Consider the following 15173-nt stretch of genomic DNA (forward strand, 5'->3'; position numbering starts at 1 on the left):
GACTGCATTTAAGCTACAAAAGTTATACACTGACATATTCTATTAAATTAATTATACTATATTTAATATATATTAAATATATTAAGGCTAATTCTTAATGCAAAAAAAAAATTAAAAAATCTAAATATAAAAATAATACAAAATATAAACCCCCCAAAATATTTAGCATTTTTAAAAACCATACCATTTATTTATTTCAAATTGTATTTGTCCTACCTTCACTGTAGTTGTTTTCTTTCTTTTTCAGTCCTGTGGGCAAGCTGAAGTCAGAGCACAGTAAAGAGGATCAGAGCTGAACTGTCTGTTTTATGTACAGTAGCAATGAAATTAAAGTCCTGAGTGGGTGTGTTTGTGTTTTACAGCTTTACAACCAGAACTTATGTCCCATCATGGTTTACCAAAGAAGCAGCGCTCCTTGAGACAAGTGTCCATTCAGGAATCATTCACAGACAATGGCTGATCCAGATGTGCTGTTTGTCTATGTAAGGCATGACAAAGCATTTCTTCTGTCTTCATGTTGTAAGAGTGATCTTATGCACCTGAAATGATATTACTGGCTTCTTTATCATTGCATTGTTTATCGGGACATTTTGCAATCCTCCGCATGGGATTTAGCTGTCAAATAACAGAGCAGTTGTCTTTAGCTCCACGTCTGTGTTGAATAAAAATAATTTTGCAAGATATTTTCTGTTCCAAAAATATTGCATGAACTCTTTCAAAATGCTTCAAAGAAGCAATTAAACAAGACTGGTTTCATGAGATGCTCAGATTTAAGCTGGAAATGTGTGATTTCCTTTCAGTGATGTGTTGAATAAGAGCTTAGAGACATAAAATTATTCACAGACTAATAAGTACATTTTAATGACGCAATTACATGTGCCATTTATGAGCCTCTTTAAGACTTTATAAAGTTTGATTGTTTTACGATCTGAGGAATGACCTTTGACCCGAAAGGATGGGTGAGTGAGGGACAAAAAAAAGGTGTGTTCAATCTTTATGCAAGTCTTTTTTTTTGACAAACTGCAAAAATATTTACTTTCTCTGTATTTTTCAAGTGCAAATATAATATAACACATAAGAACCAAAAGATATTGAAACTTGTTTTTTGAACAGTTAAATGACTTTATAATTAAAACAAGGATATATCTGTGAGTAAAGTAAGAAAACTTTACTTCTGTATACTTATTTATGTATATGTTTATATATATATATATATATATATATATATATATATATATATATATATATTATAAAGACATTTTGTTCCTCAAAAATTGTTCACTTTTTCCTCTCCTTTCTTTTCTTTTTTATATTCATTTATTTGTTTGTTTGTTGGTGATAATATTACACACCACCAAACTATAAAAGAAAACACATATACAGAAACAATAAACAATAAGTGTATAAATGGGTGCTTCTATATCTCCAAAATAAATTAGACTCGTATTTACATATTTATATTAAGCAATTAATAACCAACATAATACCTAAAACCTAATCTATATATCTATTTAAAAGTGAGAGAGGTATGAGAAAAGTAATTCATGTAATTTATATTTCTTAATTTAAAGGGTTTAATTTTTCTGACCCCATTTGCAGATATTTTTCTTGTTTTTAGCATAAAGTCACTTCCTTTTTGATACATTCTTATCTGATGTTATCGTATGCAAATTTGCTTCTCAAGTAAATGCTTCTTGATTTGTGAATGTGCATGAAATTTGTACTTGAAGATATAAGACAAAAATACTAAGAAAATAATATTTTTGCAGTGCAGGTGGATTGCCGATGGACTCTATGCTGTTTCTTAGATGTTTCATTGAGAACATGACCAGAATTCAATCTAGTTGCCAAATTCATATCCACTTGTTTACTCTGAAAGGTTAATATTTGAGGTTATCAGTGCTACAGAAAAGCACTGTGTGACGGGATTCGTCTGAACTGATGATACCACAGAGCTGGTGCTGACAGAATCATGCTTTCTCTAGCGCTAGCACACTGAGCCACAAATGGGCCAGCATAGCAATTTCTCCAGATGTGCCTGTACAGTCAAGCTTTGATGGCCATATCAGGTTTCAGCAACATGAGCAGCTATCACAGCTGAGAGCCGGTCCCCAACTCAAGGAATCAATACCTCAGGATTGAATTGCCAGTTCTACTTTCAGGTACGAGAATTGGATTGGAGCTGCAGGTCCAACATGTGAGAGAAAACAGTAGATTTGGAGCGGGATGTGGGAAAATGGATGTGGAACAAAAGTGAAACGGAGAGCTCCACCTAAATTCAAAAACCCAGCCAAACTCTATTGAGAGCGGAGACTGAGGTGAAGAATAATGGGAAATGAGAAGACATTATCCCTGAATAGTAGAAGTATGACGGACATATACAAGCGATTACATATTATTAATCAGACACACATATAATTACTACTGCTAAAAACAAGACACACATTCAATTAATAATATTATACAGAAAAGAAAAAAATGTGCATAACAGAGGTGCAAATAAATGAATAATAAATGAATAATAATAATCATATTAAATATATATATATATATATATATATATATATATATATATATATATATATATATATTTATATATATATAGAGAGAGAGAGAGAGAAATAAATAAATAAATAAATAAATAAATGAATGAATGAATGAATGAATGAATGAATAAATGAATGAATGAATAAATAAATACAATTTCCAACAGGATTCCTGTCCAAATTATTCTAGGATTTTCTGACGAAAACTTGACTGACATGTTCATATCAAATAGAGAAAACGGACCAAAAAGGGCTTAGTCCCCTAAGGGTTAATCTTAATTATACATGCATGAACACATAAAACCTTCCTTATCAGCTCATGATAGAACAATAGTGCGAGCATGTATAATAGTATAACGTGTGTAATATAATATAATAAAATCACATGCAAGCCACCTTCCAAAGTTTGATCTTGGACTCTTTCCTTTAATGATTCTCCAGTTCTTCACATGGATCACACTCACAGAGCAGTTGTGACAGTCGTTTATGATAGAAATAAAGTAATCTGGTAGATTAGATAGACAGGAACAGAAAGAGACTGCTGAGGGGTTTAATAATTATCAGGTTGGATGTCTCTCAGATGGAGGCTGCGGTGGGCAGAAGTCGTCAGCGCTGGACTCTGCACATGAGCAGATGCTTATGGGCAATCACATGAGAGGCCTGACAATAACACAAGAGACAGTGACAGAAAGTACACAACCTAAGAAAGAAGTTTGGGGCCAGTATAGTTTTTTATAAAAAATACAAAATAATAATACTTTTATTCAGCAAGGATGGATTAAATTGATCAAAAGTGACAGTAAGTGCATTTGTAGTGCTGCAAAATATCTTCTATTTCAAATAAATGCTGTCGTTTTCATTTATTAAATAATCTTGCAGTTTCCTCAGAAATTCTGAGCAGCACAATAAATGTTTCTTAAACAACAAATCAGCATATTAGTCTGATTTCTGAAGGATCATGTGACACTGAAGACTGGAGTAATGATGCTAAAAATTCAGCTTTCGTCACAGGAACAAATTTCACAATACATTACAATACAGAACATTATTTAATATTAAATATTTTAAATTGTAACAATATTTCACAATATTACATTCTTTTTTTTCAAATACATTCAAAATTGTACTGAATCCAAACTTTACCTTTTTGTATTTGTTTATTTGTTTATTCTGTAACATTCATGTTATTAAATTTTTATTTTCTTCCATTCAATGTTTTTAATAATATCAACAAGTAGATGTAATAAATCTATATGTATTAATTGATAAAATGTGTCCATTATGTGACCAATAAGTGGACATTCCATTTTATCATTTTGCAAACATTATGGAAATGTTACTTTTGAATGTTTTCTGAATGTTTTTAAACAAATAACATAAAAAAAAAATGATGGATGTCCTACTAAAATGTGTTAGGAAAAAAAACTAAATAAAACGTCAAAATGTTTTTGTGGTAACATTTTAACGTTATCAAAAGCCACATAACTCTAGCGTGATCTTTGGCATTACATTTTACATTACATTCAGCAACATTACTGTAAAACAAAAAACAAAAAAAAAACTTAACCCTGCCAGAACGTTAACCAAAGATCTAAGAACATTCCCTGTTAGCTGGGAAGCATCTAGGGCTACGTTCACACTGCAGGCTGAAACGACCCAATTCCGATTTTTGTGCCCCTATGCGACCTGTATCTGATCTTTTCATTCAGTCTGAACGACACAGATCCGATCTTTTCAAATGTGACCCAGGCCACTTGGGTTTGTGGTCCTGAATCCGATACGTATCCGATCTTTTGAAATGGGACCTCCGTCTGAACGGCCAGGCCACATGTATCCGACCCGTATGTCATAGATATGCTACAAACGTCATAATTCTGCGTTGAAGTAGGCATGAACGAGAAGATAAACTGATGAATTCTGTATTAGTGAAGCCACTCACATCAGTATCCCACCACTCCTGGCTGCGACTCCGCACCCACACGTTTCTCTATACCGACGTTGCTAACACTGCTCCACAAAACGCCATGGCCAAAAACCTTGCTCTCCTCCTTCTTTTTAATTTTCTTCTTTAAACGAGAAGATTGTAATTGTGCTGGCTCTGTTGGGAAAATAACTTTAATATTGCTAAACGAGCTCCGCTGTTGACTACACTGTTGTTGACATCCATGTTTAGCTACTTCCGCAAACAACAAGTGACGTCGTTGACCGTTGAGTACTCTTCTGCGTCACTTCTGGGTCATTTCACGTTCACACAGGAGATCACAAAAGGTCACATTTAATTGAAAAATGTGAACGGCCTTGCAAAAAAATCAAATTTTTTCAAAAAAAATCGGAATTGAGTATTAAGCCCTGCAGTGTGAACGTAGCCTAGGTTTGTTAACTTCTATATCTGGTTCTTACACTGCACTTTCAAACATAAAAAAGTTTCACGCCAACTGGTAATGTTTTATTTACATGTAAACACAAAATTTTACTCATATTTGGCACTTGGCAGTGTTAATTCTGGCTCCTGTGTGTGTTCACAGTATGAAAATAGAGTATGGTTGTGTAAGGTTAGAGCTCTTCTCCTGTGTTTATCAGCTCCAGCTGAGAGCAGTAATACACTCTGACAGCTAATTATCTCCTTACTAGTCTCACAAAACAGAGATACAATCCAGCCCTCACACACACAGACAGTGCTCTCAGCACTCCAGGAAGTAATCGAAAGTCTCTTTTTCTTCAAAAGTTTGTCTAGAATCATTAATCAATTATTAAGTGTTTAGATTTGGCTCAAACATTTTTCTGTCATTGATGTTCTGACATGTGAACTATTAGTTTCCCCTGCACACACATAAATCACTGTTTTACACTGAAATGTAGGTGGCACTTAGTGTTTGTCATTTAAGAAAAGTGTCAGACAGCAGTTGAGTCTCTTTTTAGACTGATTGGCACATGTGCACCACTGATAGCTGCTCCAAGCTACTGACTTACAGATTAACAAATTACCTTTATGATTATCCAGTTCCATAACACCATTTCATAATTTTAATTTACCTGAGGTCCATTTATAATGAAGACCAAGGTTTATCAGGGCGAAATTATCATCATTAAGAGATAATAATAATTTTCATGACCATGTTCAACCTCTTTGCATGACAATTATTGGCCCTTTCTTTCTTTCTTTCTTTCAATTGTTGCTGTGTCTTTAAGACATCAGTTACTTGGTTTCCATTCACTTATGATTCTGCCAAATTTGATATTTAGATTTATGAATTGTATGTTTAAATATATATATATCTTTATGTATATTTATATCAGAACTCTTTTGAACTGACCTCTATAGGTTTCATTTATTGTCTGTGCACCTCTGGTGTACCTAATTAGACAAAAAAACTAAAAAACTAATAAAAAATACAAAACAAAAGGGTCCTTGTCTCTTCTATAGTGTTGATTCAAGGTTAATCATATCTGCAAGCGCGGGTAGATGTGGCAAAGCCTAATATGAAATATTTACAGCATTAGACCTCGACCACACACACACACACACACACACACACACTCACTCATTAAACACCACTCTATATACTATACATACTACCAAAATGCCAGATGACTTACCGTACAAGTTTCATTACACTATTTAAAAAACACAAATATTATTCATGTCAGAGTATTCATTCCTGGACCTCATTTAATATTTTAAACAAGATAACAACAACAGCAACAATATAATAATAATAATAATAATAATAATAATTATTATTATTATTATTATTATTATTATTAATAACTATTTGCAATTGTTATTCATTATAATATAAATTAATAATAATAATTATTATTATAATAACAAAAAACCACTTAACACCTAAATACTACACTGATATGTTTAAGTGTAATATTTAGATTTGTGGAGACAACATTTTAATGAAATTATGGAATGTATAATGATTTTATGAATAGCCTCATATAATTATTATAAGGAATAAACTAAAATGTTTCTCATTTTCTGAAAATGGAAACTTGTGTTAATACAATTTGTGATCAAAATGTGTATAAAAAGTACATTCAAATGTTACATTTTAAACACACAAACAAACAATAACAACAAAAAACAGTTGTCTCAGATGTTTGCACTCAGTGAGCTTCTCTGGCTAGATCATTGGTTCGGAAGCAGCATCATCCCGTTCTCAAAGCTTCTGGGGGGGGACTTCTTATGTTTATCAAATATATATATATATATATATATATATATATATATATATATATATATATATATATATATATATATATATATATATATATATATATATATATATATATATATTTGGGGATTTTATCGATAACGATAGTTGCTGAATGTGTTATTGTGCAGTTCAATCAGGACCACTTCCGTCAAGTATATTTATGACAATTATAATTGCATACAGTTAGTGTTGGCGGTATGGTTATGATCTGGGCAACACTCCACACGCCTGTCCATGCAGCCATGCTTGGACACAGTGGGGAGAGCAGTAAGACAAACCCCCCTGGGGTACAGAACAGAACCATTATATGCATACATAATTACATTTCACAATTACATGAGTAGTAAATGAAATGTGATAGAGACTGCTTCCAATGAAGAGACTGTAAAGAAAGTACAAAGTTAGATCGGATTACAGGTTCAGTTGGTGGAGTTGGGGTTGGAGGAGGGAGTTAATTGCAAGCAGCAATGCGATGGAAGAGACACTGAATAATGGGAATTTAAATAGACCGCATGTGATTGGTGTCAAGACTGGATTGGTACGTCAGGAACAGCTGACTGTTGGCTGATGCAAGCGTGACGAACGTGGCCTGACTGAACTAACGCGATGCTCAATATATCTTAAGTACTACCGCGGACAGCTGACTCCTAAAGTTTCTGATATTCTTCGTATTCTGTGTGGTGATCAGTTCACAGCAGTGATAGAAATTAATCTTTTCCAATAAGTTTAAACTTATTTTGTACCCTTTATGGGCATTTTTACTTTTATAAATCCCCTTTTTCTAAAATTGTGCATCATATTTTAAGTCAAATTCTTAAACTGAATCAGTAATATAATAATAATGACTGAATAATAAGTAATTTGGGCTGTTACCAAGCAAATGAAATCAGTATTGACAAAATAAAGTTTTGCAATGCAGAGAAAACACAGAAACTGCATTAGAAATGCATTTAGATTTACATTAAATTTTTGTCATTAAGCAGACACTTTTATCCAAAGTGACTTACAAATGAGGACAATGGAAGCAATCAAAATCAGCAATATGCAAGTGCTATGACAAGTCTCAGTTAGCTTAATGCAGCAAGTTTTTTTGTTTAGTGCAGGACATTTATACATCTAACCTGCAGTTACAAATGCATTAATACAGTTTTGATATTTTAAACAAAACGTTGAATACTGAGGTTTGAAATTATAAAAAAAGAAAGGAAAAGATACTTGTGAAATGTGAAATGAAAAAGCGCCAGCAGGTGGCAGCAAGTAACTTAATCAGTGAGCCATTGCGACAGAACCGAATCATTTAAACGGTTGATTCATTCAGGAACAAAATAGCATCATGTTGCTCAGAGACTTGTTGGGGAAATAGAGCAAAAGTCAATATTGTTTCTAATATGTTAGTGTAACGGAGCTGACGAGACATGAGGCGAGTAGATCCAAGTGCAAGCCTTTATTTATAAATATTGGCAAAATGCAGGAAGGTCAAACAATGGCAAACAGGTATGGTATCGGCAAGACACAAGAATAATCCAAGGGCAGACATGAGTGGAGACCCTAATCAACACAGTAACAACCTAATAAACACAGTCCGAAACAGAAAGGCAAAGGGTTAATTCAAGATAAACAGGCAATAATCAGAAAACACGGAATGGCTCTGTAAAGCAGCTAATACTAGGAGAGTGAAACATGCAGAACAATACCCGGCAACTTCAGCTGACTCTTGGTGGGTGTTATATAGTGTATGTAATAGCTTTCAGGTGAGCATGTGATTGTTTACAGCTGTGTGCAATCAGTGCAATGGATAATGGGTAATGTAGTCCAGGGTATAGCGGGACAGTCTGTATAGTGTGAGTGTCCATGTAGTGAGCGGGTGACCTCTGGTGGTGAGTGAACGAAAGTTAGTAGACCGGATTCAGGACAGTTAGTGTCTTCATATTAAATTTGTGTTTATTGAACTGATGTAATAAAACAATATCACATTTGTAATTATGCTTCTTTTTGGTGGAAAAAAATAAGTATGTAAGGGAAACAGGTCAATTTAGCTCAAAGGGAATCATTTAAGATTTTAAAGGGAATTTGAACAGAATCACTCTTTCACGGCTGATCACTGAGACGCCCTGCGATTCACTGAATGAGCCGTTTAACATCAAAACTGCGCTGGATATTAATATCCAAAGTATAGTGAAAACACTATCAATTAGCACAGTAACAAGATCGGCAGTTTAAGACATTAACTTGTAAGCACAAAACACAAGATACTTCTCTTTTCAATATGAATAAGGCTTTATTAGATAAATCTAAGACATATAAACTAATCTAACACACAAACGCACGCACTCACACATTCACACAAGTTGCAGGAAGATCGAAAGTTAGGGAAAGATGAGTTTAAGAGAATGGAAATGTGGAATCCCAAATTTACAGCAAAACGTGAAATTGCATAGACATGAACAACCATCAATCACGTAATTAGCCCTCGCATTGAGTTCCTCAATGAGGTTAAAATTATATTAGATACACCAGCACAAATGTCTGAAGGTACATTGCCTGTGTAAAGTTGTCGCTGATTGGCTGGAAGTTCAGTAGTCATTGAAGTGACGTCTTGGGAAGCCCTGGTTGGACGTTGGCTGAAGATGGAGTTGTGTGGCTGGTTGAACTCAGAACACGAAACTCTCAAACGGAAAAGAAAAGAAGTAAAGTTTGACGAGACTACAGTAGGTGGTGTTCCTTCTCATCGTGGCTAAGTAACAGCAGGCGTGCAGGCGTGCAGGCGTGCAGGCTAAAGGCCCTTTCACACCGGATGCGTAACGAAAAAGCGAAACAAAAAAGCGAATAGTTCGCGTGCGAATAGTTTGCGTCAAAACCATTCACATCAGCCGCGACGCGAATTTGCGATGTCTGTGACGTTCAGAGAGCTTCAACATTCCAAAACTTTCGCGCTGACAGTTGAGAAAATGGACACTTCAACATCATCATCCAGTGAAGATGAGCTTTTCATTTTCTTTAAAAGACATAAAAGAAGGTTTTGGGTGCACCCAGTCCTAAAGAACAGAGAGTCTGAAGGGGAGTATGCCAATCTTGTACAGGAGCTAAAACTTTATCATGGCCGGTTCCGCACTTACTTTCGGATGTCTGTGGGACAATTCGAGGAGCTCCTTCAGATAGTGGCACCGCATCTGACGAGACAAACCACAAACTTCAGGGAACCAATTGATCCGGAGCAGCGTCTGGCGGTCTGCTTAAGGTGAGCTGTCCTCTTAAAAACATCAGCCCATAGAACACACACACAAGTAATCAGAAGATCCGTCATTTTTGCTGTGGCGTCACCTTTGTTTCCTTGTATGTGATTGGCTGAAGCCTTTTTGTCGCCTCAAAAGTAAAAAAAAATCGACATCGAAGCGAAAAAAATAAAAGTCGTTTTTTTCGCCTCAGCACATTCGCGTTCGGTGTGAAAGCACTCATTACACAAACAGCTGATAAAAAAAAAAAACCATCACGCGAATTATTCGCGGGTCAAAAATCGCGTCCAGTGTGAAAGGACCTTAAAGCACGCTGGAACCGCGCTCAAAGACCAGTGATGACAAACAGCATGGCTAAAAGCTAAAGCTAAGAAGCAAAGCTAAAAGCTGGCATGACTAATTGCAGAAGCTAAACGCTAGAGACTAAAAGCAGACATGACTAATAGCAGAAGCATAGCTAGATACTAAAAGCAACATGACTAATAGCAGAAGAATAGCTAGAGACTAAAAGCCAGATTTTATGGTGTCCTGGGTATTTAAACTGGCCTGTTGGCCACACCTCAAAAGTTGTCTTGACCAATCAGATATAGTCTTGGCTCGGGGGTATCATAAATCATATGTTTATCTTACAAAGCATGTGGTCCGAATTTTCCCGCTCTTGCAGGGTATAATTTTGGACATGATTCCTATAACATATTTATGATACATTTGAGAAATATTTGATTGTCAGGACTATTTCAAGCAAGCAGTTTCCATCACAAACATACCAAACATGATTATGAATCCTTAAGTTATCCCATAGTTATTAAAAGACATACACAATAAGTGATTATAACATGATAGTCAAATGTGTGGGTTACATATAAATGAATATGGAGTGAAGCGATGGACTGATTCATTTATAAGTCTTTTTGAGTTCATTCTGGTCCATATATATGTACAAAAGACAGTTTATTTGCCATTCTCTTGACAAAGACTTCTGTGGAAACCAGAGGTTCAAAGCCCCTTTCCCCCTTAGGAATTTCAGTCTGTGTCTGCTAGGTGGGGGGAGGCCAATGGAAGGGTTTAACTCTCATGGGTTTGCATGTGATGTCCAGCATTGCATTTCCATTACGAACAACAAATTTGACACCAAATTTCTCTCCTTCGAATTGAAATTGTAAATAATTGTTCTAGTGGTGTTAATGTTGAAAGCTGTTCTGTGAAAGCTTTGGTTGGTTGGTTATCTTGCTTGGGACTTGTGGCACAGAATGTTTTATGACTTTCTGTTGCCTTACTGAGGAATTCAGCTCGTGTTTCAGCCACAGCCCTGATCGACTCTTTTGTCTGGTTCGAGTCATTTCTGCTACAAGTATTTGTGTGATACTGATTAACTATATGAAATTATATAAATATATACATTTCTGCCCCCATATCATATTATATGATGTGATGTGCTGAACAATGTGTGTTACACTGCTGTGCTGCGGAGACGCAGAGTGGAAAAAGGCATTTCCTGACCCAACCTGATATTTCAATTTTTTATTTGTAAGCTGTGCACAAACAGAAACACGCACACATCTATATATATATATATATATAATTTATAAATATATACATATATATTTAACTCCCTAGAAAAAAGGGCACTTTATTTCATAAAAAAAAAGTACAGCTACAGCCTGCTTCTGAATATACCGGATCAATATCTTCATATTTCTGCTCACATTGGGACACACAAGTGGTCGTGCCACACGTATGAGCTGAGAGATGATGCCGTAGTCGTGTCTGTTAATGAACTGTGGTACAGCGTCTGCTGTTTGTCACTTAGATGTGACTCACACACACTGCTTTGAGAGCGGTTTGTTCTTATGTCCTCAGAGTTTATGGTGACCCACTTCAGTGCGGCCCATATGACACTGAACAGGACATAAGCATTACGCACAAAGGACAGGAACAGAGAAGAACGAGAAGAGGTCAGAAAAACTGAAGGATGCATTTTCAAGAATACATGAAAGACTACATAATAAACAAGAAATAAAGGGCAGATCAGTCTATCTGATGCATGCAAACCTATTTTTGGCTGAATGAGTACAAGCAACTGGATATGATGTCAAACTCCTTAAAGGAATAGTTCAACCAAAAATGAAAAATGAAAAAGAAATTAAAGTCCATAAAAATGAAAGTCAATAATCCATATTATTACTTTCTGCAGTGACAAAGTCACCTCATCTAAATCAGGAGTAAAATATACACAGATCAACCACTTTTTTACAAACCAAATGACTTAATGACAATGACATTTATGACTTAATGACAATCTTCTCATTTTGTGTTCCATGCAAAATATTGTATACCTTAAATTGTTAAATTATTACTCGTTAGGAGATTAAAATAAACTCTTGAATCAGAATTCTGCCAGTGCTTGTATCAAGATCATTTCTTGTTAGCTCTTCCTTATCATTGTCCCTTCCATATTTGGTCCTTAACGTAAAGTAGAACAATGTCACTTCGCCAATGGTTGCTGTCACTCACGTCGCCTCAGATCGCTAACTCTGTTTGATACCGAATGACTTCTGGTCACTTTATCACTACAAATTGACTTTACAAGGTCAGGCCTCCAGCTCCAGAGAGCCACCCACCCTGTGCTGCTTTCACCCTGCCTCAGTTTATATATCACCTTCCCTATAGTCCTTTGAAAGTAGGATAAACCATTCATTTCATACATTGTATATATACATACAGACATGCATGCAGACAAAAACCTCAGAGACAGAATCAAAGAAACAGCCACGAACCAGTAGGACGGAGGTGGATCAAAGAGCAACATTTCTTTGCTTTTCTTGAGCAAGAGAGAGAGAGATAGAGGGAGAGAGAGAGACAGAGAGAGACTACATACATTCATTCACATGAAATGACACATAAATGCACAGCACTGCACTCATGATCAGTCAACTACATGCAGCAGTTACAACCAATGCTTTTCAAGAAGAATGGAAGTACAGATGCAACTATAAATGGAAAATATGTTATCAGATCTATTTATTTATTTGTAATTTCAGTGTTTACAGTGTTGACCTTGAAAACTGCTTTTTAACCCTATAAAGCCTACTGTATAATGTTTGATATGAACATTTCTAAAGCCTCTTAATGATCAACATGATCACTACTACATGTCATCTTTCATTCAACTGTTAGTTTATTCTTTTTTTCCCATTTTATTATATATATATATATATATATATATATATACACACACACACACACACACACACACACTCACCCAAAGGATTATTAGGAACACCTGTTCAATTTCTCATTAATGCAATTATCTAATCAACCAATCACATGGCAGTTGCTTCAATGCATTTAGGGGTGTGGTCATGGTCAAGACAATCTCCTGAACTCCAAACTGAATGTCAGAATGGGAAAGAAAGGTGATTTAAGCAATTTTGAGCGTGGCATGGTTGTTGGTGCCAGACGGGCCGGTCTGAGTATTTCACAATCTGCTCAGTTACTGGGATTTTCACGCACAACCATTTCTAGGGTTTACAAGGAATGGTGTGAAATCCATCATGCCTTGTTACCACTGTGCAGGCTGGTGGTGGTGGTGTAATGGTGTGGGGGATGTTTTCTTGGCACACTTTAGGCCCCTTATGCCAATTGGGAATCGTTTAAATGCCACGACCTACCTGAGGATTGTTTCTGACCATGTCCATCCCTTTATGACCACCAAGTACCCATCCTCTGATGGCTACTTCCAGCAGGATAATGCACCATGTCACAAAGCTCGAATCATTTCAAATTGGTTTCTTGAACATGACAATGAGTTCACTGTACTTCACTGTCCACAGTCACCAGATCTCAACCCAATAGAGCATCTTTGGGATGTGGTGGAACGGGAGCTGTCCATCAAGATGCTATCCTATCAATATGGGCCAACATTTCTAAAGAATGCTTTCAGCACCTTGTTGAATCAATGCCACGTATAATTAAGACAGTTCTGAAGGCGAAAAGGGGTCAAACACAGTACTGTATTAGTATGGTGTTCATAATGATCCTTTAGGTGAGTGTATACACACACACACACACACACACAGCAGATATTTCAGCTATATGTGTCCCCAAGAGTAAAAAAAGAAAGAAAAAAAAAAGCGTGTGCTGTTGTGCTGAGACAGATTTGTGTAAACACACACATATATCAAAGGGATCCCACATGAAAAACGCTGTGAAAAAAGGGACTCTCCTGAAATGAAAGGCAAGTGCGGAAAACTACGGGAAGAGAAAAGCAGATGGTGAGTAAAACACACTTAAACACACGCATACACCTCACACACACAGGAGCGGTTGGAGCCGATGGAGGCTGATCAGGCAGGCAGAGCACGGCACTGACCTCACGACCAGAGACTGCATCAGAAATGTTGGTGTGCTGTGTCAAGGCACGCTCAGAAAGTCTTGCTGTCAGGATAAAGACAGAGAAGGAGATGGAGAGAAATGGCAGAGGAAGGCTGTCAGAAGGGAGTGCCTGGAGTCATGAATCACCGCAGACAGATGCACTCACTGTCCACACACTGATCCTTTCAGCCCTCAGACAGAGCCAGGGAAAATGAGCTGGATCTGGGCTACTCAACTGGTTTTGGTTCAGGACATCAAGTAAAGACCTAACAAAAGATTGCAAACAAAATGTCTTTAAAATCAAATGCTGACATGCTGACAAAAAAAATAAATAAATAAATAAATTCTCACGTCTGAGTTTGGCCCAATCCCAATTCTATTTTATACCCTTTCCCTTTCCCCTCCCCCTCCGCCTACCCCTTCCCCTGTCAAGGGGTAGGAGTCAAAATATTCCCCTAAGGATTGGGACACCACTACTATGATGTCACACGTCATCATTCGTCGTCTCTTACAATACACACATATACTGGTGTGCTGGTGTGCATTAGAGCCTTTAATTATCGTTCTGTATTAATGAGCTGCTTACTGACACACACATATCAGAAATCGCGCAGCTCACACCTCCAGGAGAAAATAAACTTGTCATTGCTGCCCCACGACTTTTATTAAATACAGTTTAAATACTGAATCGCTACATTATATTTAACAGCAACAAGAGGATAAAATATCTGTTTTTAGTAAACTCACTCTAAAAAGAGAAACTCACAGACGAGAATACATGCAACTTCCATCTC

At 36.2% G+C, this 15173-nt stretch overlaps 1 protein-coding gene across 1 annotated transcript in view; it reads right to left on the reverse strand.

Annotated features, from left to right (window-relative positions):
- The window catches only part of LOC132155784 (sucrase-isomaltase, intestinal-like), a 74838-nt gene that overhangs the window by 56914 nt on the left and 2751 nt on the right, over positions 1-15173 (reverse strand). Inside the window, 1 exon segment of the mRNA XM_059564475.1 lies at positions 14378-14509. Within this exon segment, the coding sequence (XP_059420458.1) occupies positions 14378-14509 (132 nt within the window).

This window comes from Carassius carassius, chromosome 13, assembly GCF_963082965.1.
Source record: "Carassius carassius chromosome 13, fCarCar2.1, whole genome shotgun sequence".
Lineage (NCBI taxonomy): Eukaryota > Metazoa > Chordata > Actinopteri > Cypriniformes > Cyprinidae > Carassius > Carassius carassius.